The 22,280-nt window shown below is 38.5% G+C and overlaps 2 protein-coding genes across 2 annotated transcripts in view; one reads left to right on the forward strand and one right to left on the reverse strand.

Moving 5' to 3' along the window:
- Nucleotides 1–22,280, reverse strand: part of GABRB2 (gamma-aminobutyric acid type A receptor subunit beta2) — a 283,550-nt gene that overhangs the window by 178,242 nt on the left and 83,028 nt on the right. The gene's annotated exons all lie outside the window — the stretch shown is intronic.
- GABRA6 (gamma-aminobutyric acid type A receptor subunit alpha6) lies at nucleotides 253–22,254 on the forward strand. The gene is made up of 10 exons (XM_040078244.1): nucleotides 253–290; nucleotides 426–544; nucleotides 798–865; nucleotides 2,102–2,322; nucleotides 2,425–2,507; nucleotides 3,101–3,244; nucleotides 3,580–3,732; nucleotides 6,925–7,184; nucleotides 16,945–17,205; nucleotides 22,161–22,254. Exons 1-10 carry the CDS (start codon nucleotides 253–255, stop codon nucleotides 22,212–22,214), a joined length of 1,401 nt encoding a protein of 466 aa, XP_039934178.1. The 3' UTR covers nucleotides 22,215–22,254.

The raw sequence follows: 22,280 nt of genomic DNA on the forward strand, positions 1-22,280 counted from the left end.
TTCCCGCCCTGGCACAGTCAGACGAGGCTGAACGGCGGTGGCGAATCCAAGGGACACGCACGGCCGCGGACACCCCGCACGTCCCCACCCGGGCAAAGGCCGGCGCAGCACGGCGGGGCCGGGGCCGAGCCGGCCGGGCTCTCCACAGCCTCACCCGGCCGAGCGCCGGGGCCCAGGGCGAGGATGAGCACCGACGCTGGCTCCAGCTGACGGGTCTGAGGGCACCCGAGCGTCCCCGCACACACCTGCGGCATGGCTCTGCTGCTGGCCTGGGCGTGTGTCGCTGTGAGGTGAGTGAGAGCCTGGGGCTGCCCGCAGCAGGGGGAGCGGGCCGGGGCTCTCCCCTCCCTGCGCTCCCCGGGGCCGGGGCCTCGCCGGGCACCGCTCGGGCCGCGGCACCGACGGGGACTCGCCTCTCCCGGCAGCGTGGGGACGGCGCTGGGGGACCAGGGCGACGGGGCGGACCTCTATTCGGAAAACATCACTCGGATCCTCGACAAGTTGTTGGACGGCTACGACAACAGGCTCCGACCGGGATTTGGAGGTAGCGGGGAAGCCCCGTCCCCTCGGGGAGCCGGCGGGTGGGGAAGGGCGAGCGGCAGCGCTCCGGCTGCCCCGGGCAGCAGCGGCTCGTCCCGCAGCCGTGGCAGGAGGGAGGCGGAGGAACCCCAAAAGCGGCGGCGAAGCGGCAAAACTACCCGTGCCCCGCAAGCCCCGGCTGCTGTCCCATTGCCCTCGAACAGGGCTCCCGCAGCCCCGGCCCCGCTCCTCTCCCAGCCCCTCTCTGTGTCCCGCAGGCGCCGTGACAGAAGTCAAGACGGACATCTACGTGACCAGCTTCGGGCCGGTGTCCGACGTGGAGATGGTAAGGGCCCCGCTCGCCGCCCCTGCTCTGTTTTCCCGGGATTCATTACGGTGGCATCTGAGTTGACCGTCATTAAGGCAGATTACGAGGCTTAATCTCTTTGACAATCTCTAGGGCCCAGCAGAGCAGTTTGGCCAGAGCTGCATACAGCTATTTCCCGGCCGCGCCAGCCGGGGCTAGGCGCACACAGCCTCAGGTGAGGTAAAGAAGCCTCTGTAACCCTGTGAAGAAGATGTTGAGTGCCTGTGTCCCAGCACAGCTTTGCGGAACGCTGCCTGGAAGGAGGGACCCGAATGAGCAGCTGCAGGGGCATGGTGCCATTGCCGACACGGGTGCCCCTGGTCGTGCTGGGTGTCCCCAGACTCAGGCAGCCTTGGGTGAACTCTGGCGACTACATCAGCAGTAGCCCCCAGGAACACGTTAAGTCGTGGAAGGGAGGATGGCGATGCTGTTCTCTTTCTAGAGGTGGGCGTAGGCTGCTATTTTTGCCCTTGCGCACGCCTCTAACACTAACTCATCTGAGTCTGCAGTCCAGTTTGCAGGCCAGAAGCTGTGGGTTTCGAGTGCTATTGGAGTTTTTCCCCTGCTCTTCATCAGTCAGTCTAAGAAAACGCATAACCTTGCATTCTTACAAAATTTACCCTTGGCCAGGTTTAGCTCTGTTTCCTAAGCAACTTCTGCAGAGAGCTCTTTTCTAAAGACTTGTGAAAATATTACTAAGAATTCTTGAAAAAAAGTCCCATTGATTAATACTAACTTGATGCTGTAGTCCTGCTCTGATGTGACTCAGATCAGTCCGTACTTTCTGAATATCCAAAGGAAGCTGCAGAAGAGTCGCCAAGCTTGTCTTTTTTTTTTTCTTTTTGGCAATTCAACATTGATAGTTCGGTTTTGCACTTTGAAAGGTAGGCATTTGTATTTCCTTAGCCCTCAGTCACTTTGATTTAAATTTTAGAAATGAGAGTACAATGAGGGTTGGTTTTTTTTCCTTACTCATGTCAAATTATCTGTTCACTGATTCATTTGTAACTATTCTTCAAATAATAAGAAAATAAGATATGTTTTCCTGGATGACTTTTTTTAGTAACTACTTAATGATAATAGGATTGAGTGTTTAAGCATTAAATGAAATGCCATTGACATATGTGTTAGGTTGTCTCATGGAGTTTCTGTCCCCCCAGCCACTTGGGACTGCTGATCCCCACTCAGAAGTGAATCCCTATTTATTTTCCATAGGAATACACAATGGATGTCTTCTTTCGTCAGACATGGACCGATGAGAGGTTGAAGTTTAGTGGACCAACTGAAATTTTGAAACTGAACAATTTAATGGTCAGTAAAATTTGGACACCAGACACATTTTTTAGAAATGGAAAAAAATCGATTGCTCACAATATGACAACTCCTAACAAACTTTTCAGAATTATGCAGAATGGAACTATTCTTTACACAATGAGGTGAGAGCTTGTTCTTCTGCTTTTGGTTGACCTGTGTTTTTGATTCTATCAGCATTTTCCTAGGTACCGTGTTTTTTCATTATCTACAACTATGTGTTCTAGACTAACAATTAATGCTGATTGTCCTATGCGGTTGGTGAACTTCCCGATGGATGGACATGCCTGTCCACTGAAATTTGGAAGCTGTAAGTTTTTCTGTATCTTTCTGTTTGTTAAAGTCACACATTTGGTCAGAAGGTCAAAAGATCCTAAGATATTATTTAGTGACATAGCTGAAACTTTAAGTTGTATTTTTATACTAGAATTTTACTTTTTTCTCTGAGATTCAGACCATTCATATGGACATGGATTTATTCACTGAAGGGAGACTGTTGAAGTGTGTTTTATCGTTTATTCTTACGCTTCTGGTAGTCTTAGTAGTTAGTCCTTCAACAAATCATAAAACCTCTGCTACATTTACTATATTACTTGTAATTTTGAAAATATGTAGTCTGTGGTAATCAATTTTGAAAGTATTTAGTTGAGCTGTGTGGTAATCAGTATGTATGTTTTAGAGAAAATTAAGAAGCAAAAGCTAGTTCCTCTCAGGCCCGACCTCAGCCATTCTCTTAGTGTTGCTTTTTTTAAAATTCTGTCATTAATAAGGTTAGGAACTTACTGGAGTAGTGTGCATGTTTCTGTGGACATTTGAGCTACAAAAATGTATTTTTCTCCTTATTTTTTCAATTGCTTATAAAATACATAATTAGTAATGGTAATTTTCTCCTCTGTTACTCAGATGCTTACCCAAAAAGTGAAATAATTTATACATGGAAAAAAGGACCATTGCATTCAGTAGAAGTACCACAGGAGTCTTCCAGTCTTCTCCAATATGACCTCATAGGACAAACTGTATCTAGTGAAACAATTAAATCTAACACAGGTAAGACAGAGCCATGTAGAAACGACTGGTGTTGTGAAGCATCTTGATGATTACTGGGTGTTTTTTTCATATAGAATGAAATTAATTATCTTTTGTCATTTTAAAGAGTAAAACCCTTGGACAGACTGACCATTGTTTCTTAAAAGACAGCTTTTCAATACAATCCCATTCTGCTCTGCTTCCATAAGGTCACTTTACCTTTTTTTTTAAGCAGCTTATTTTTATTATCCACTAGGAGGTCTGTGATTTCATCAGAACATATTATGTTGGGTTTAAGCCAATAATATTCACTCACATGTTGCCAAAATAATGCTGACATACTTGTCTCTTAACAGGTGAATATGTAATCATGACAGTTTATTTCCACCTGCAAAGGAAGATGGGCTACTTCATGATACAGATATACACTCCTTGCATTATGACAGTCATTCTTTCTCAGGTGTCTTTCTGGATTAACAAGGAGTCTGTTCCAGCCAGGACAGTTTTTGGTATGCTGCATTAAGGTCTTTGAACAGCTCAGCATCACATCTACCATTCATTCATTCCTTTCATTACTTGTTTGTTTTAGGTGAATATTCACTCCAGCTGCTCTATTTCCATCTGCAGAGGAAAATAGGCTACTATCTCATTCAGACATACATTCCATGCACCATGACTGTAGTCTTGTCTCAAGTTGTGTTTTGGATCAACAAAGAATCTGTTCCAGCAAGAACCGTGGCTGGTATTTGTGTTTTTCTTTTTGTCATTCATTTCATTCACTGTATTGAATCCATTGTATCAATCAGATACTGTAATCCAGGGGGATTAGGAAAGGCAGCTAGTAGGTTTCAGTCAGCAAAACTAAATACTAAAGTGAAACCAAATGAAAGTCAGTTTGCCTATGAGGCTCAACGTTCTTGACTCAGAATGTTTGGTTAGCCAGACTTGTTTGTTAGGATTTTCAATACATATTTTCAATATATTTTTATATGCAGGAAGGAACAGTTTCAAAGTAAATGTCAACCTCTTCATTTTTTAAAGAGGATTTTTTTCCTATGGATTTATTGTCTTGTGAAACCAATATGAGTTAAAGCTCTAAATAAATAAATAAATAAATAAATAATCATACGCAATGGAATTATTATCTGACATGTACCCCATCTAACACTCATTCTGGAGTGCTCTCTTCTCCTTGGCTACAAAAGTATCTAAATAACTAATAAAGGCTTTAGATGGATAAAGATCAGTGGGATGAATAATTTCCCTAGCACAGGTTGAAGTTATAATGAGAAAGATGTATCCATACTGCATGTCAGGGCCTTTTTTTTTTCTTTCCAATGGTTTGAATGAATGCTCTCAAAGCTTTGAATCTCCTGGTCCATGTATATATATGAGGTTTATAATCCAGATCTGATGCTACCTGATTTGGCTTCATGTTGCAGCTCTGAACTGTAGAGTTAAATCCTGTACATTTTGAGTAAAACATACTTGCAGCATAGTGGGAGTGGAAGGTAACTGCACATGCTTGAAGATGTGCAAATAGATCTGTGGCCGATTTGGCAAATAGAAATACCCCAAACACGCTGGAATAACAGCTCTTAGGTGTTGTACTGAAGAGTAACATGGACTTGAGAAAACATTTTATACAAAATGCAAAATAAACACCTTTCTGTATTGTGGAAAAGAGTGATGTTAACATGTTAAAAGAATATTTCATTCCTTATTCCATTTCTCCCATGGCACAGTCTGAATTTGTAGTCCTGACTCATTCAAAATCCTATGGATTCTGAATACCTTAATCTAAGGAAAAGAGGGCAAATTCCTTTTGACAAAAAAAGACTTTTGGTCTTTTTCAGTAAAAAAGTTTTAAAATGGAGAAGGTTCAAAGTACATCATATTGCAAATATTTGAATTATAAATTTTCATTTTTACTTGTAAGTGCCAAAACTAAGTTTGAGAGAAGAGAAATTAGTAGTAGAAGAATAACAATGTGCCTAAGCCAGTTTCTCAGCACAAAATAATTTAAGGACTTTGTTTACGTCCAAAATGGATGCCAGTTATCAGTTATGCATTATGTAACATTCTTCAAAACTTACCAAGAAATGTTCAAAATGTAAAGACAAAGGTAAACGATCAGCAGTTGCACAGTTTACCAGCTGTAATTTGGTATTCAGTTTGATGAAGTAGCTTTCCACAGTGCAGAGTGTTTCATCAATATTCACTCCACATTGAGAAAATTCTTATCTATATCTGTAATAGAATAGGAAACCTATTCCTAAGTTAAATTCCTCCTGCACTAAGTTTTTATTCAGACACAGAATTTATCAATTTTATTACTAACAGCACATGGACAGATTCTAATCACACATCATTTCAAAAAATTCATTCTGGACCTTTGAAATTGAAATACATCTCAGCATAGTTGTATTCATATTATAAAATGAGTCTGGCAGATTTGGGAGGAATAGGGATCCTACATATTTCTATAGCATCTCCTATTTGTATTTCATTAAAATGTGTTAAGTAATGGCATTGAGACGTAGTTAACCTTAGACAGCTGGCAAGTCACATCATGTGAAAGAGTTGCAGAGAAACTCTGAAAATAATGTCACCCTGTCTGGATGCTGCAATATGCTATGACACTGCATCCTTTCCTCTGAGCATCACTCATAGCCTATTGCTTCATCAACTCAACATGACCATTACAATATGACATTATAACATATTTTACTTCACCATCTACCCTTTCCCAGCTGCAGAGAATAGAACAGGAAGATATTCTCCACTCTGCTGTCTTTAAATACCCACAGTTTTTACATTCTAGCGGGCATAATTATAAGTAAATATGAGTCACAGAGGCTTGTATGTAAATGATTGAGTTTGTTCTTGCATTTTTTGCTTGTATCAGGCAGCAGTAGGAAGTAAGTATATTTCCTACATTATTAATGCTGTACACTCCAACATAGAAAGAATAAATTCATGAATTCATGTGAAGAGCACCACGGGGCCCATGAGCTACATGGCCAGATTTGCTCTGTGGAAATAGATAAGCAGCTCTAGAGAAGTAGCTTTTCTGTCCTTCACTATTTGTAACTACAGGTGCTTTCAAATCAAGATACTCTTAGTGAATCTTAAAAAAAGTATCCAGTGATTAAAGACAACAGCTCAGGGGACCAAGCGTTATTACTTGAAATGTCTGGATCGATCTCTGCCTGTTTTTAATGTAGAATTTGACTGATTTAGTGAGGGTCCTGTAAGCCATGGTCTGTCTCGTACAACAACAAGAGGAAGATAGGATCACTGTTGGGGATTGACAATATGCGAATCCAGGTTTCTGCCAAACATTCCACTTACTGACCCCCCAAGGAAAATCTCCTTTGTATTTTGAGCCTGAATTTTGTTATAGCCACGTTTATCACGATTTTAAGTAGATGCACCACGTAGAATATTGTTATCCTACCTTTCAGGCTGCTCAATGCATTAAAGAAGTTTTTCCAGACCTTTTAGATGTTGAATCCAGTATACATGAGTTATTTAAGGATACAAAATGCTTAGGAGTCTTGTTGGTTAGCTGGGGTGTAGGATGACAGCTAAAATCAGAAAGGGTGTTGTGCTTTGGTTTTGTTCATGTATATGAATTCAAGAGTGGCAGGGCTGAAGCAAAGTTCTAATGCCCCCCATTTCCTTCTCTTGTTTTCAAGGAATCACTACAGTTCTCACGATGACCACCTTAAGCATCAGTGCTCGCCATTCTCTGCCCAAGGTGTCCTATGCCACCGCCATGGATTGGTTCATAGCCGTGTGCTTTGCCTTTGTCTTCTCTGCACTTATTGAGTTTGCAGCTGTCAACTACTTCACCAATCTCCAGACTCAGAGAGCGATGAGGAAGGCAGCCAGGGCAGCAGCACTGGCAGCAGCACTAGCAGCAGCAACTGTACCGGCAGAGGACGAGATTGTCTCGGTAATTGCTTGCTTTTCTGATAATAAGCATCATATAGGAAGAGGCAGCTGAAATAGGGAATGCAAAACAACATTAAAGTGTTAACCTGGAACAGATTCTGTAACCAGATTGTGTCTGTTTATCAAAGACATCGTTCCGATTCCACAAAACAAAAATACTTCATTTATTTGTAGTGTTTATTTAAATTTGCAGTATGATTTCATAGAGACATGTTTATTTGGCAGGATATTTAAGGAAAGCCATTATACTGATATCCATGATACTTCTCTTGAGCACTGCTGTAGGCAGTGTGGTCAGGCAGCTGTGGTTCCCAGTAAGTCTGCAGAATTTGTGGGACAGAGTACAATGGAATGAGCACGTGCATTGGCCAGATGATTGTGGAATCACTGTAGTACAAAAGGGTACAGACCATAAGTGAGTCATTTGGAAGGTGGGTAATGAGCCTTTACATAAACTTGGCATCTGCCACCTTTACGAAATCTGTGTTGGTGGAAGCTTGGGGGAAAAAAGACATAAATGAAGGATTTTAGTACAGAAAGACAGGAAGTCTTTCTAGTATCAAAAAAACTGTGTCAGAATTGCTTGCAAATTTTACTCTGTGAATCTCATGCTAAATCGTGAATGCTGTCTCACAGCATATGTTAATATATTTATCACTGTGGCCTTCCTGTTTCAAAATCAGTTTTACTACCACAATTTCCATTTTTAGAGAAATAACAGAATTTGAATGACATTTTGCAAAACCTCTGAATCTGTAACTGAGTAAGGGAGTCCATCTAAGAGGTGCCCATATCAAGGCAGCACCTTACCCCTCATATAGTAATTTTTCCACATTTGCTGATAAATAACAGTTAAATTTACAACCTTTAAGTACTTTCAAGCTATTAAAATCATATTTGATAAGTTTTACTGACTCTTTCTTGGAGGATAAACTCAGAAAAAACCCCAAAAAGTTCACCTGGTTTTATATAGCAAGAAGAAAATATTGATAGCTACTACATCTGGAAGAGGAACAACATCTTGGACCTGTCCTTCACACACCTCCTCATTCAAGTTTGAGTTAATTATAAGGAGATGTACTAGAAAGGAAAAAACAAAATGAAAAATACTGCTTTTGTTTTCACTGAAGTTCCTGCTGAGCAATTTGAAAACAGGCTGACTCTGTATGTGCTGCTGGTGCACCCACAGCCACTGCCACCACTCCCCTCACATTCCCAGTCTCAGGAAAACAACTGTTCCACAAAACAATCTTCTGCTTCTGCCCAGATAAGCTAAGAACTTGTTCCTGATGATAGGGCTCCTCCAGATTTACATGGTCTAAGAATCACAGCAGACCAAGCTAAGAACCAAATATAAAATTTCTGTTGCACAAATGAATAAAAGACAAAGAAGTTAAAAGACTCAGAAAAGACTCAGATTTCTTATCAAAATATTCAGCCATAAACAAGCAAAGGTCAAACTGAAGACACTCCTTCCTGTTTTGTAAATATGAACTTGTTAGGTTTTCCAAGTAAAAACTAGGGGAAAAAAAAAAAAAAAAAAGCATCTAGGAATAAAATACACATGTAGGAAGCACCCTGCAACAATTTCCTCAAGAAAATTATTTACAGCTAGCTGACATCATACAGAATTAGAAGAGTAGTAAATTCCATAATATTTAGGTCCCAAATAAACTTGGTCTCTAAAACAGCCCACAATGTCCACAAAATTCTGCAGACCTGATCTTTCTCAAAGCAAGACAGTCATTTTCAAGCCCTATATGTCCACCACTTTTTTTTTCTCTTGAGAACTGCAGTAATAGAAAGAGCAAACTCAGTGAGATCATAAAAATGAAGGGTACTTGAAATTGAAGGCAAGATGAGGTAGTCAGAAAGGCTTCTACGAGAATTAGCCATTGGATTTAAAATATTCCCTTGCAGAAGGGCATTCTGGGAAAAAAGGAGTGATTATAGGATAACAGATTTTAAGAAGGCTTTCTTTTTTCATTCCTTTTTTAAATTTTTTTTTCCTTTGGTAGAGATAAGGGGGAAGGGACTTCTGCATGTTTTCACATCAATAGATATACTGCAGTCAGTGATACAATTTCATATGAAACAGACCTGAAGTGTCTAATTTGAATGCTAACAGTGTATTTAACACAGGCTGATTGCATGAGTGTATGACCATATCCTCAGGACTGTCATTCTCACTGAGCCTTGTGCCTCTATAGCTAAATTACTGGCCCTAGGGCAGTTATTTTTAAGTAAAGCACACAGCATAACACTCAGTTTCTTTCTTAATGTAGATTTAGGAAGTCCTTTCTGAGGTCCTAATTTACTCTTTGTTTCCCTGTATTCCCCAACTTGTTCCAATTGTTTATCTCTAAATCTTTTCAACTCTTTTCCTTCTGGATTTCTCTCTCTCTCTTTTATTTTTTTTTTTTTTTTTTTTTTTTTTTTGTTTTGTTTTGTTTTCTTTGTTTGTTTTTTTTTTCATTTCTGATTGCTACAGTGCCGAATTCTTAATCTTTACCTCTTTGATAATTTATCTTACTCTCCTGCTCTTTTTTTATTTTCTCCTCATTTTCTCTGCCTTTCTTCTAAAAATACTGTTTTCCAAGTCACTAGAAATAAAAGCTTAAGAGAGTCCATATATTATACATTATTTTTAACAGTCTACTTTATTTGATTTTAAAAACAACTTTTTTCTCTCATACCCTGTACTTAGTGCCTTTTCTAATCTATGATTTTTTTCTTTTTAATTTCCTTTTACTCTTTTAGATAGCATAGTAAAATTTTCCACCTATTTTGTGATTGTAATATTTTTATGTGTGATTTTTCAATGCATAAAAGTTGTTAGAATTTTAGGTATTGGAGGAAGAGTAGCAAATTGTGTCAAAAATGCTGTCTTTTGCATTTTTAGAAGTCAGTTGATATTTTTACATGAGGACTTAAAGGTTTATTTAATTTCAGAGAATCTGTTTCTAAAATGAAAAGTCAAATATACTTCAGAATTTTGTGGCTATAAAACTCCCAGTGGAACTCTGCTACCAGGAGCAGCATTAAGAATAACACACATATTGTATGTTTTTAATGATCTATAATTTTAACTTGCCTGAAGAGAGGATAAAGGAAATCATGGTGGGAATAACATCAGGATGTCTGAACTAGTAATTTTTGTATGACAGGTAGACCCAGCACCTCACAAGAGAAGTCCAGGGAGTTTGGCATAAACAGGTTTGCTACCAATGAAAATAGAGAAGACTTACAAAATAGCCAGTTTAGAAACTTTTCCTGCTTGAGTGAGGGCCTAGACTCAAGATGAATGCATCTACAGAATTTTTTGTTTTTTAAATTCCAGATTAAATGTTTCTTGAAAGAAAACCAAACATTTTTTTAAAATATTATCAAGCTTCAATCTAGTTAACTTTATTTAAAATTTTGCTTTATTCAAATAAACTAAAGTCTCTCATTCGGGTTTTTATCAGGTAGCCAAAAAATCTGTACACTCAAGAAAGAAGTATGTCAGTAGACCAAATTCTGCTCTACTGCAGGATGAAAGTAGGAGAAAATGCTGCAGGCACTGGAGTGTGGTGGGTTCAGTAAGAGAGATGTGGCTGTGCCCGTGTGCTCAGCAGAGAGCTGAGAGCCCACCAGGCCTGGGCTGGCTCCAGCAAAGCCTCTTTATTTACCTCAGTCAGCTGAGAGCAGAATTTGGCTTGCTCTCTTCATCAGCTGCAGGCAATCCCTGTGTGAAATACAAAACTATGGGTGTTCCACTGCAGAACACGATGGTAACAAGCTGAGTATTCATCTGGACCCTGACACAAACCTGTTCTTACTCATATGGTGGCCAAGTTTGGCATGTCAGTACCAGTATCTTACACATACGCCTATAAAACCATGATGGCATTTAGCTTTGAAATCTGTTTCAAATGTATATTTTCCATATCCATTACATTGTTTCCTCTTGATGATTTTCTTTTCCTAGGGAGATCCCAGTTCTGGAAGTTGCAGGGGAAGGGAATTGGTCACGCTGTGGGGACCACACCATTTGCAGTAATGCTTTGTGAGATGGTCAGGGAGTAACCCCACGGATCAAAAGACATCCTTTCCATGTGAGAGGCTACATGTAAAAGACAAAAGCTGTTCCACCCTGGAACAGCTTGATTGCAGTTATGTTCTAAAAGACCTCATGTTTTAACAAGGATCAGGACAGAGCAGTGAAATACCTCTGGGAGAGCTTCCTTCTCCCTCCAGCCTTGTGTTTCAAAACAACACGGCTTGGGCAGGAAGGGATTCTTACTCTCTTTAACAACCCTGGCCAACTGCAGAGCAGCCATATGTCACTGGTATAGAGGATTGAGTTTCCTATAATTATGTCGGAATATATTGGGTATGTTTAATGAGCATCCTGGTGTAACAGAGTACTTCTATCTGGATCATCAACCACCCTTTAGGTGTCATCCTAGAAACAGCGACATGCTTTAATGTCTTGACTGAGAACATTGAGACCTAATCCCAGTACTTTTTTTTGCAGGAGGATAGTGAGAACAAAATAAAATAAACTTAGTTATAGGAAAAAAAAAACAAACATATGGACAGACACTGATAGATTTAAGAGCCAAATGTGGCTTTGAAAATTTAAATCTGTTGAATGTAAAAACATATTTTGACAGCAGGGAGGCTCTGTGCCAATTGTATGTTTTTTCTGGCATGCTACAAATAAATGTTAGGAATAAACTCTACCATAGCATATTCCCATTGTAAAGAGAATGACCAGGGTTCCAGTCCCTGCTCTCCTTACTGCATATCTGGTTTACATGACAGCAGTTTTAATACAGTGGCCATTGGGTGTTTTTCAGTTATGCTTCCTCCGTATGTAGATATTTAGATTTTTCCATGCCAAATAAAATAGCTTTGAAGTATTAAGGTAACAGCCTCGCCCCTTATTCACCTTCACCTGATGTGTAGGCTATATTCTGAGAAAAGTGAATTTCAGTTCCTGGAGGTTAGGAAAGAATTTGAACATGATTTTCCCATGCTCCAAGTGAGTCATTTAACCTAAGTGATTTAACCCTTTTGCTGGGGTAAAAAAGGATGAAAACAAGTCTGCATGTTTTTCCTCAGTGTTTCTAGCAAAGGTAACCTAAAAGAGATGCCTAAAGCTAGAGATATTAATGACTTCTAAACTGTATTCAGCTTTTGAATTTGCAGGATACTGTTTATATCTATAAACAATACACATTATTTGCAATAGACTTTTTTTTTTTTTTTTTTTTTTTTTTTTTTTTTTTTTTTTTTTTTTTTTTTTTAAACTCAGATCCCATAGATGAGACATTCAAAGAAGTGTCCAGATTAGGGTTTATAATGAATCTCTGCCGTGAGATGGATACTGAAACTACACAGGACTGTATTGAATGAGGTTCCTTAGTACATGGCCAAAAGATGATGCTGCATACTGTAATGAACTTTGCTGCTGGAAGGTGCTGCATATGGATTGTTCAGATGCTGCATATGGATTGTTCAATATCCAAGGAGAATTTTTACAGATCCCACTGGTGGATGTAGGGGCTAAAGCATGTTTAACTCCTCCTTTGGGAGATAGGTCACTAGCGTGTTCTGTTATGTCTGTAATGGTTGAAATTACTCAAACTGTATTGACTAATGAGTAGAGGCAAAAAATGTTATATATTTAATTAGGCATTCTTCCTTTTACAGACACTAAGTTCTGTTTCTAAGTTGGTTTGTGTATATGTATTTTGACATAAGGACAGTTTAGTGTGTTTAACCAAATAAATTATTAAGAGCAGAAGAAATAGCACATTACTTCTATCTAAACTTTTAGAGTTTATTCTCATGAATCTCTTTTTTACTGCATTGCTAGCAGAAAAAGGAGATGTATGTAAAAGAGAGATAAGAAAGGACATACAGATACTCATTTGTTTAAAGTTAGCCAGTATCTGGGTGGCATATATTAGAGACTCATGTTACTGTTAGATCATAAACTAAACTAACAGTGAGAATATGCATTTGCAATACAAAGCAACAGAGAAGAAAATTCTACAAATATGAATTACAGAAATCTCTTGAGGGAAAGAAACATAAGAACAAAGTGCATTCATAAATCACAGTTAGCATGCACCAAGAGAATCAGAAAGAACAGACGAAGAATTCTGTTTACTTCAGGGTTATGCATGCTGTATTTTTTTTTTTTATCTGGAAGGCAAGAAATTTGATGAAAGCCTCCTGAGATATTCTGAGTATAAGCAAATTCTAGTGATACAGAGGAGAGTTGTGAGAGCAGAGCCTTATAGACAGGATGAGAGTGCTTTGTGAGCTTTCCAGGGGGTGAGACAGCTTGGCTGCAAAAGCTTAATAAGAAGGCAGACTGTACCTTACAGGCCGTCTACATAGCAGGGTTTGTCTTGTCCAGTGTGGTGGTGCCTCACATTAAACAATGAACTGGAAATCTGGTCTGTGTCGCTGCCTACTCACACAGAGTTGCAAGTTTAATTGTCTGATGGACTAACATTCCACATGAGTGCAAGAGTACTCCTCTGAGTCGAGGTTCAGTGACTTAAGAAAACCCATTATTTCCTTACGATGCAGTGTGCTGTGCCTCAGGCTTCTTGTTCTTGCTACTTGTAAAACAGTCCTTACTTGAGTGATTTGCTTTGTGAGCTATGCAAAATAGGCTATTCATTTCCATTTTCTCTCTGTGTTTTGTTAACATTTCATGATGTTATTGTATGTAATCTTTGTCAAAAGGAGAAGTTAAATCTAGATATAGTAGACGGATTACTGTAGCTGCTGTTTAGAACTGGAATAAGAAATTATATGGTCTCCTCACTGCCTCCTCTTCTTGGTTTAGCAGTGAATTCCAATGAAAAATATGAGTTGTGGTTCTGGGACAGCAGTCTGGTCTACAAACAACTCCCATACTGAGAAACATCCTCATTATACATCTGAGATAAATTTGGACTTAGAATTCCATATCCTGAGTAGGGATTTAGAAGAAAATAGACTTGGCTCTGAGTTTGCTGCTATGGGGATGCAGGACTATTAAAGACAGTGTAAAGAACTACTCAGGGTTTTTTCTTGAGATGAAATCACAATGAGATTATCCTCCTACTTTAGCAATCCTCCTTCTATAGGAATGGGATTTAATAAATATAAATAAAATAATGTCTAGGATTACACTTTTCCAAGTGCCTATTCAGATGATCACAAAGATTTTACTACCTCCAGAAATATGTTCAGTACTAAACATCATCCAAATATCATACACTACATCTGTTCTACTTGCTATTAACTCCATCACCTCAGTACTGTAATTCCTGAGTCATGCTTGGATAATCCAGAGTAGAATTTGACCCACCTTGTGCCAGAATATTGTAGATAAAAAGGGCTAAGATTCACCTTAACACTTGTATTTTTTGGGAACCACATAGTTTCCACAAAAGGTCAGTAAATTGGAAAACAAGATACCTTACAAGTTTGCACAGTTCTGTTCAAAGCAGGGCATGCAGGCAAAATGGAAAAGGATTTGAGTGAAAGCAGGAAGGCTGGCTCAGCCAGACAGTCTGCTTATAGAGTGGGATTATTATTATGATTAGTGCAAGTGAACATGGATAACCCTCTTTCTGTTTCTATGACACATCTGTAGATCATCCTCCATTTAAATCTGTCTGTTGTTTGCTGTGTTACTGGAAAATACAGTACACATCTGTGTTCCAGATAGGTACAGAGCAGGAATGCTGTTTAATACCCATTCAGAACATGACACCAGTCATAATGTATAGAGGGCAAATTGGAAGCGGTGATTGGTTGTAGGGGAAGAAAAAAGGCAATAGGTAAGGGAAATACATACAGAAGAAGTACATTTTTTCCTTTTGAAGTAAGATGATGCTCTCTTCACCTTTTATTTAGACTAAAATCAGCTCTGAGCAATCCATTTCTCCCTAATTTTAGTTGGATGCCATTCCATTCATTCATGAGCAGAACTTGGCATCCTGTTGTGGCAATGTCACATATTCCTATTCTCTGACAGTAACAATGACTTCTGGAAGGATAATTCCTGTAACAACTCTTTTAAGTCACCCAGGAGAGACCAGCTGTGCTAGGTTAGCCTGTTATCTAGAAATTGTGGCCTAAGAACAAGAGTGGGCAATGTGTTTCAGAAAATGCTTCCTTTCCTTTTAGTGACTCAGTCATTTGTCTGATTGACTAAAATCTGTTCCCATGCTTAGAAATCCTGCAAGATAAATCCCAAAAAATGCTGACAGCAGGCTGCATTTACGTGAATGGCTGTCATTAAATCACTCCCAATGAATGACTTTGGAAATTGCCCATCCAATAGCATTTTTCTGCCTTAAAATCATTCCAGTGTTAGTCTTCCATTTTACTATAGATGTATGTGCTGTAATATTGGGAGTTATTTACATTTTTCAAGACTTTCCTCATCTGCTTCAGTCATTTGGTCATCTCGTTATGATGACCAAAAAAGCTTCATATTCAAATCCAGAAACATCTGTGTATATTGTGTGGTTTTGTGCACGAGATTTTTCATCAATAATCTTGGAAATTAGTTTTATGGACAAAGTCTTAGGCTCAAGATGCATATTAACACTACAGTACTTCATCCTAAAACAAACAGCGAACAAGCAAAGTCACTCTTGGTATCCTTCTGTATTTTCTCAGCCATGAGATGAATCTTAGAGCTGCTGCCATGCATCCACTCATGGCCATTGTGGGCTATGGCAGTAGCAGCAAGGTTTTTGTATATTTCGTCCTATTTGACGCTACTGTGAAGGTGGGTAATGGATATCCATTAGAGCAGGCTTAGAGCCTGTGGTAGATCCTCTTCCTAAATCATTTCTGGAAGGAAGAACTCTATTACTTCCACTCTTATGAAAGTAAAATTGTGGCAACGTGGCCCCAGATAAAACAGATGTACAAAAGTAATTTACATATTAGCCTAGTAACTAAGAGGTAAGCTCTACATGTCCCTGAGTTCTGGCTGAATTTTCATAAGAGTTTTAATACAGCTTTCTGAAGAGTAATTGGACCTGGCTGTGAATACGGCACAAAATATGGGAGTAATTTGGTTTCATTTCGCCACAAATGAAAACAAAAATAGTCCCATTACAGTTAAGTATATTTGTCTTCCGCTGTATGCATGGAAATGCTGTTGGAATTACGAGATGTATTTAAAAATGAAATTTTATCCTAGAAAAAACAAGAGGACGATTTAGCATTCCTGTCTTCAGCAGCTGTAAAGTTAGTCCATTGCCTTTTGTGCAGCAGTTTTCTAGTTCTTGCATGTCTGCTTGACTCCATCCAGTGTTTACCAAACTCATCAATGGGTTCAGCCAGGGAAGCCTGCACCCAAGCCAGCCCGTATTGCTGTTTTATTTAATCTTGATTTATATCTACACAAATGTCAGTCACACCAGTTTACTGCAGTTTAGATACACCATTACCTTCTTTTCCTCTTAGCTCCATCTTTTTCTCTTAGAGTTTCCACTTACCACAATGTTAAAAATACGAAAAGCACATTTTCTTTCATGGCTTTACAACAAAGCTTTAGGCCATAAACATACATATCCTTCTGCATAGATGCATTACTTCTGTGATTTTCTGCAATTGCACTGTAGCAGGGAAGCAACAATAAAATCAGAATTAAGTGAAAAGGTGGAAAGAAGTCTAAAGATCACAAAACCTAAGACTCTGTGTGCAAATATCACCTTTTTTTTACCTGTTCTTTTTTTCTTTCACAGCATTCTGACTCCAACTCTAACCTGAAGAAGCGAGTAAACTCCATAATATCTCAAGCAGAGCAGTCTCCTGAAACCAACATAATATCAAATACTGCATCCCAGTGTCATCCACTGTCGGTTCCCCCACCAGCCCCACCACAACCACCAGCTATTGGAGGCGCAAGTAAAATAGACCAGTATTCCAGGATCCTCTTTCCACTGGCATTTGCAGGATTCAACCTGGTGTACTGGGTTGTTTATCTTTCAAAAGACAATATGGAAGTGAGTAGTAAATTTTCTGAATACTCATCTATAATATGTAATAAGTTTACTTGGCCAGCATTATTTCAATTTTTCATTTACTGTTGCAACTCAGTTCGTCAGTCCTTTCTGAGTAATACTAGAATGTTTTCTCAAAAAAATCAGCTGTAGCATCCAGTACAATGCAGAAAGGCTGTTTGAGGAGGGGAAATGTAAACACTTCTCTCTAACCCATGCTGCACTGAGCAGAAAATGCTCTGTAAGACAGCATAGGATGTAATTCTCAGCAAACAAACTGATCTTAAATCTTCTATTTCTTAACCTGTTGTAAGGAATGGTAGAAATATCTGTTGAAGCAATGAAGTGAAAGAGATAAGAATTTTAATATCCTGAGGTTTTCTCAGTGAGCTAGTACTGTAAGTCTCCCAAAAAAGTTATATAGTATAAAGGATTATAACTGCAGTATAAAGTTTGTGAGTCAAGAGTCCCTATTTCTATATATTGCAGTACATTTTTCCTTTTGTTTTTCATATAACTGTACTGCCTTATGCAGATAAAGCTGAAAAATCTTTGCTTAAGTTTGTTTGAATCAGGTAGAACATGATTACATGTTTAGATATCCATGAGGCCCAGAAGAGACATGTGCCCCGCAAATTGATGAGCATGTCTAGAGTAATCAGTCAGTAATCAGTCATTAAACTTTAAGTCTTTAATGCTTTAAATATATATTTTTCCCTTTTTTTGCCTAAATAAAGTTAGTGGGGTCCTATTTCCTTGGTAAAAAAATACATTAATTTGCATCATTGCTATAGAATTTTGGATCTCACTGTACATTACAGTCAATATGATTGGTACATTTAGTTTATTTTATACAGCTAGGGAGAGAACAATGGCATTTAGATAGCACCAAATGCACAAACTCCCTACATCAAAAAAGCCAGAAACTGGAAATCTGGTATGAGTGGAGATCAGGCTGTACCTTTATTTCCTAGATTATTTCCTGCTTTTCTATGTAAAGCAGGCTGAGGGAAATCTTGTGGGCAGCCAAGAGCTTTGGCAACTCAAAGGAAACAAGACAGTGCAGGTCTGCTGATTGAGGCACCTCAGCTCTGCTAGAAGGCTGCTGCTCTACCAGACTCTAATTTTTGCTACCAGTATGATCTGGAAAATGCTGTCTCTCAGAGATGGAGTGTGCTGCCAGCAGCTTCTATGGAATTGTGAGGGCAGGAAGGTAGGAGACAGTGTCTCTTAGAAATGTTCCTGCAGATGTCTCTCAAGAGGTCACAGCTGCCAACTCCTGGCCACTCCAACCCGGCCCAGTGCTAAATTTAGCATTTGTGTCAGAGTTACTAATCCTGCTGTTAAAATATTGACTGTGTGTGCAAATTACTTATCTCAGTCAGAGAAAGAAGGTATTGCAAAAGTTCATGTCTGATCATGGCAACTTCTGTTTAGAGGCCAGCTCCTCAGCTTGCCAAGACTCCAGAGATTTCATTAAACCATTCACATTTTGGATCTTGAAATATTTGGAACATACTTGCCATTTCCCTTGGTAGTGATGAAATATTTACACTAAACCTTGTATATTAATAATAGCATTAGAACCAGGCTTTTAAAATACTTCCAAAGTCTAGGACTAAGTGCTGACTATAAATATTTTTAAATGCTACTGTGCAAGCTCACAAACATCCTCAGATGCTCAGAAATTATGTTCTGTAGTAGCATTACAGAATGACAGAAATCCAGCAGCAAGACTTAGAAAAGAGAACAGTGTTGACAGCTGGGGTGTTTTGAATTATGAAGAATATTAAAAATTATGTAAATTTTGACCAAGCTCTTCTTCCTAAATTGCATTTCCCCATTTGTGTACTCAGTTATAACTAATAATATTTGTGATACACACTGCTAGGTTTCTAATTCAAATGTTGTATCACCAGTTGTTACTTTCAACAACCAGGATTCATTTTGCTTTAAAAATATATTAAAATTATGTAAGCTTTTCATTTCAAAGAGAGGAGATGCAAAAGTTAGGTGAACAAAGCATGGCATGCTTCAAGGGCAGTTAATCTTTGGCTCCCTTAGGTCCAATAGATTTACTGTTACAGTTACTCAATTTAAAAAGTGCATTTTGTGCATTATTTCAGTTATATTAGCTTTCTTAAATTACTTTTTTGAGTTCGTGGTACTTTTGTTTAAAGAAAAAACAGAAGGAGGAAAACATCTAATTAATTAATTGAAATAAACAGATTTCCATTGCACCAGTTCTTGTAGTGCAGCTTTCTAGGATTTTTATTAGTGCAGATTGGAGTGCAGAATATCATTCACCAAGTCACGTGCTTAAAGCCAGCAGCTACCTACTGTCTTTGGAGGCACACAGAGAATAAATCAGGCATTTCATGAACCCTGTTGTTAAAGCAGGTTGTTAGCACTGGAATCAAAGGTCATTTTCAACTCCTATCATTATTTTCTGGCCAGACACTTTCTTTGGCTTTGAAGGAAGAGCAAGAAGAGTTTTTTACTTCATGTTCTGGATTCAGAGCCTCAGCTGGAATGTGCAGCCTTGTTAGTGTAATGACACAGAGTTTCATGAAATGAAGAGCTCTTTTCTAAGCTGTTTGGTACTAGTTCAGTACACTACTAAGCAATTTTCTTATGGCTTAAATAATGGACCATATATTACAGAAATGAAAAATTCATTTTTGTGTATTTTATCTCCTAAGATTTGAGAGAACTTTGGGCACTGAGTACTTTTCAAAGTGCTCCTTAGAGAACTTTTTCTTCCCCCTCCATTTAATAATTTTCTCTTCAGGTTAATCAGCTTTTCTCTTACTATACGTGTTAGCTAAGAGTATGTAAATTACACAGAAATTTTTTAATTTGGATGTTTGTATAAATAAGAAGGTGTTTCTAATAAAATATACGCCTTTAAACATTTGGATGTTGTCATTATAGACTGGTTTGGATTGGAGGGGAGCTTGGAAGATCATAGGATTCCACACCCCTCCTGTGGCAGGAACACTTTCCACTTTCCAAGTCCATTACAATCTGATCCTGAAAACTCCAAGGATGGAGCATCCACAGCTTCTCTGAGTAACTTGTGTGAGGGCCTCACCACCCTCACAGGGAGGGGCAGCCAGGATTGCACAGACAACAGAAGTATCTTAGATGGAACTCTGTATTTATATTTCCGTACATACTGCACCAAGTCAAGCTTTGCAAACCAGGAAGCTTAGTAGCAAACTTTTATTGCAATGTATTTTCTATATTTTTCATATTTTTCTATATTTTAAATTTAAACAGCACCATTCTCTGAAGAAAAAATTTAAAAAAAAAAAATCCAGGTTAAAATAAAGTAATTCACCTGAATTCTTTTTATACATGGATTGGGATAGCATTCATCTTCTGGTCTTAATATTTAAATAAAGGGTTCAATTCTCCATTGGAACAAGTGGGAAAACACTTGGGAAAATTCAATAGCAGCCATCCACTTGCAACTTGATACACAAGATATTTCAGTGTAAATGGGTTTGCGCTGGGGAGTAGCAATAGCCTTGCAGAACAAAAACTGTATTGGTCAAAACAAAGAAATTAAACTAGCAAAGTGCTCTCTCTGTGTTTTGTTAGACTGTATGTTGGCATAACCTAATACAACCAAAGGACTACAAAATGTATAAAATGACAGATGCTAGGTTTTGGACCACAGAAAATGCTGTAAGATACTTGTAAGATAAGCCCCTTTTTCTCTCAAAAGGTTTTGTAAGTTAGTGGTGGCAGGTGCTAACTGTGGTGATATCCCTGTGCTATTTATACTATGGAAAAAATAAAGCATCAGAGTTACTCTAAGAGGACTTTCTCTCTGTGTAAGGTCAGCAAAATTAGGTGGAAGGTTTGAAGATGTGGCATCCCCGTGATTTATACATGGGGGTTGGAACAGGCACATTTCTATGGTTCATGTTCTTCTGTAGGGTACAGTAATATCTGCCATCCAAAAGAAGCTCTACACTGTAACAAACAAGACCCATTTATTTAAATTAGATAAATAAAAAATTTCTTGAAAGAAGAGCAAAACTTTCTGACAAATGAGGTAAAAGATATTCTAGCTTTTTTTTTTTTTTTTCCCCCCATACAGCATATTTTGGCTTTGTTTTCATTTTGAATCTTCCTAAGTCTTTGAGCTGAATACTAATTTATGACTGACCTTGGTAGGTGAATTGCACACTTAGTTTGTTTTAAAATTTGCTTGATTTAGAATATAAAGAGTCCCCTTTTAAAGAGCTGCTAGTACTACCTTTGCCATATAACTCACAATGCTTATGCCACTGCCACATCATCTTATGCATCTTATTTCTAAATTTAGCTATCTTAATTTTTATATTTAACATTATATTACAGTTTCTCATGTAATAAAACGTGGAGTGATGGAGTGAATCAAACTAGATTAGGAGGTGGTGTTAAAATTTTGATGATAAATTCAGAAAAAGAAGCAGAGGCCAGCTTTTATATTTGAGAGCACAGGAAGATAAAAAGTCACTGAATGGACCAAAGTTGCTGAGTCCTGGGTATTACTTGGATGCAGAGAACATAGCAGCATGGCAGGAGAAAAGTTACATAATAAGTGGAAGATGCTGATGATGTCAGGTGAGAAGAAAAAAGAATAGAGAAACAAACAAGAGCAGGAAAATTATTTAGCTTCTGTACACTGCTATTATAAAGCTTTTAGTGCATATTGTTACGTAATTTTTCAGTTTAAACATCGGAAAAATAAAGTTTAGGAGGAATAGTCATTGCCGTACATAACAACTGAGCTTTGATGATCCAGGTAATGAGCATCAAATTCTAAGAGGATTCTCCTTGTAATGCAGTTCTATTTTGAGTCTGTTGAGAGGGTTAGAAATCACACAGTTGTTGGTTAACTCAGTTCCTGTTAACAGTGGTTAACAACCCACAGCTTAAACTTCTCTAAACTTTTCTTCCAGTTTTTTGAACCTTCAGCAATGCATTTTCGAAATGAACTTCAGTCCATGAACTGAAGAGCAGCTCAGGATTTCAAGGAAATCACTCAAGGTCACAGAGGATTGCAGAGACTTCAAAGGATT

This window comes from Hirundo rustica, chromosome 14 (assembly GCF_015227805.2).
Source record: "Hirundo rustica isolate bHirRus1 chromosome 14, bHirRus1.pri.v3, whole genome shotgun sequence".
Taxonomy (NCBI): domain Eukaryota; kingdom Metazoa; phylum Chordata; class Aves; order Passeriformes; family Hirundinidae; genus Hirundo; species Hirundo rustica.

What these genes read in the sequence shown, in the direction of transcription:
- GABRA6 (XM_040078244.1), top strand. Translation starts at nt 253, where the DNA reads ATGGCTCTGCTGCTGGCCTGGGCGTGTGTCGCTGTGAG. An exon ending in ACTATTCTTTACACAATGAG is followed by an intron (nt 2,323 to 2,424) that starts GTGAGAGCTTGT and finishes TATGTGTTCTAG; the next exon opens with ACTAACAATTAATGCTGATT. An exon ending in CAGAGGACGAGATTGTCTCG is followed by an intron (nt 7,185 to 16,944) that starts GTAATTGCTTGC and finishes TTTCTTTCACAG; the next exon opens with CATTCTGACTCCAACTCTAA.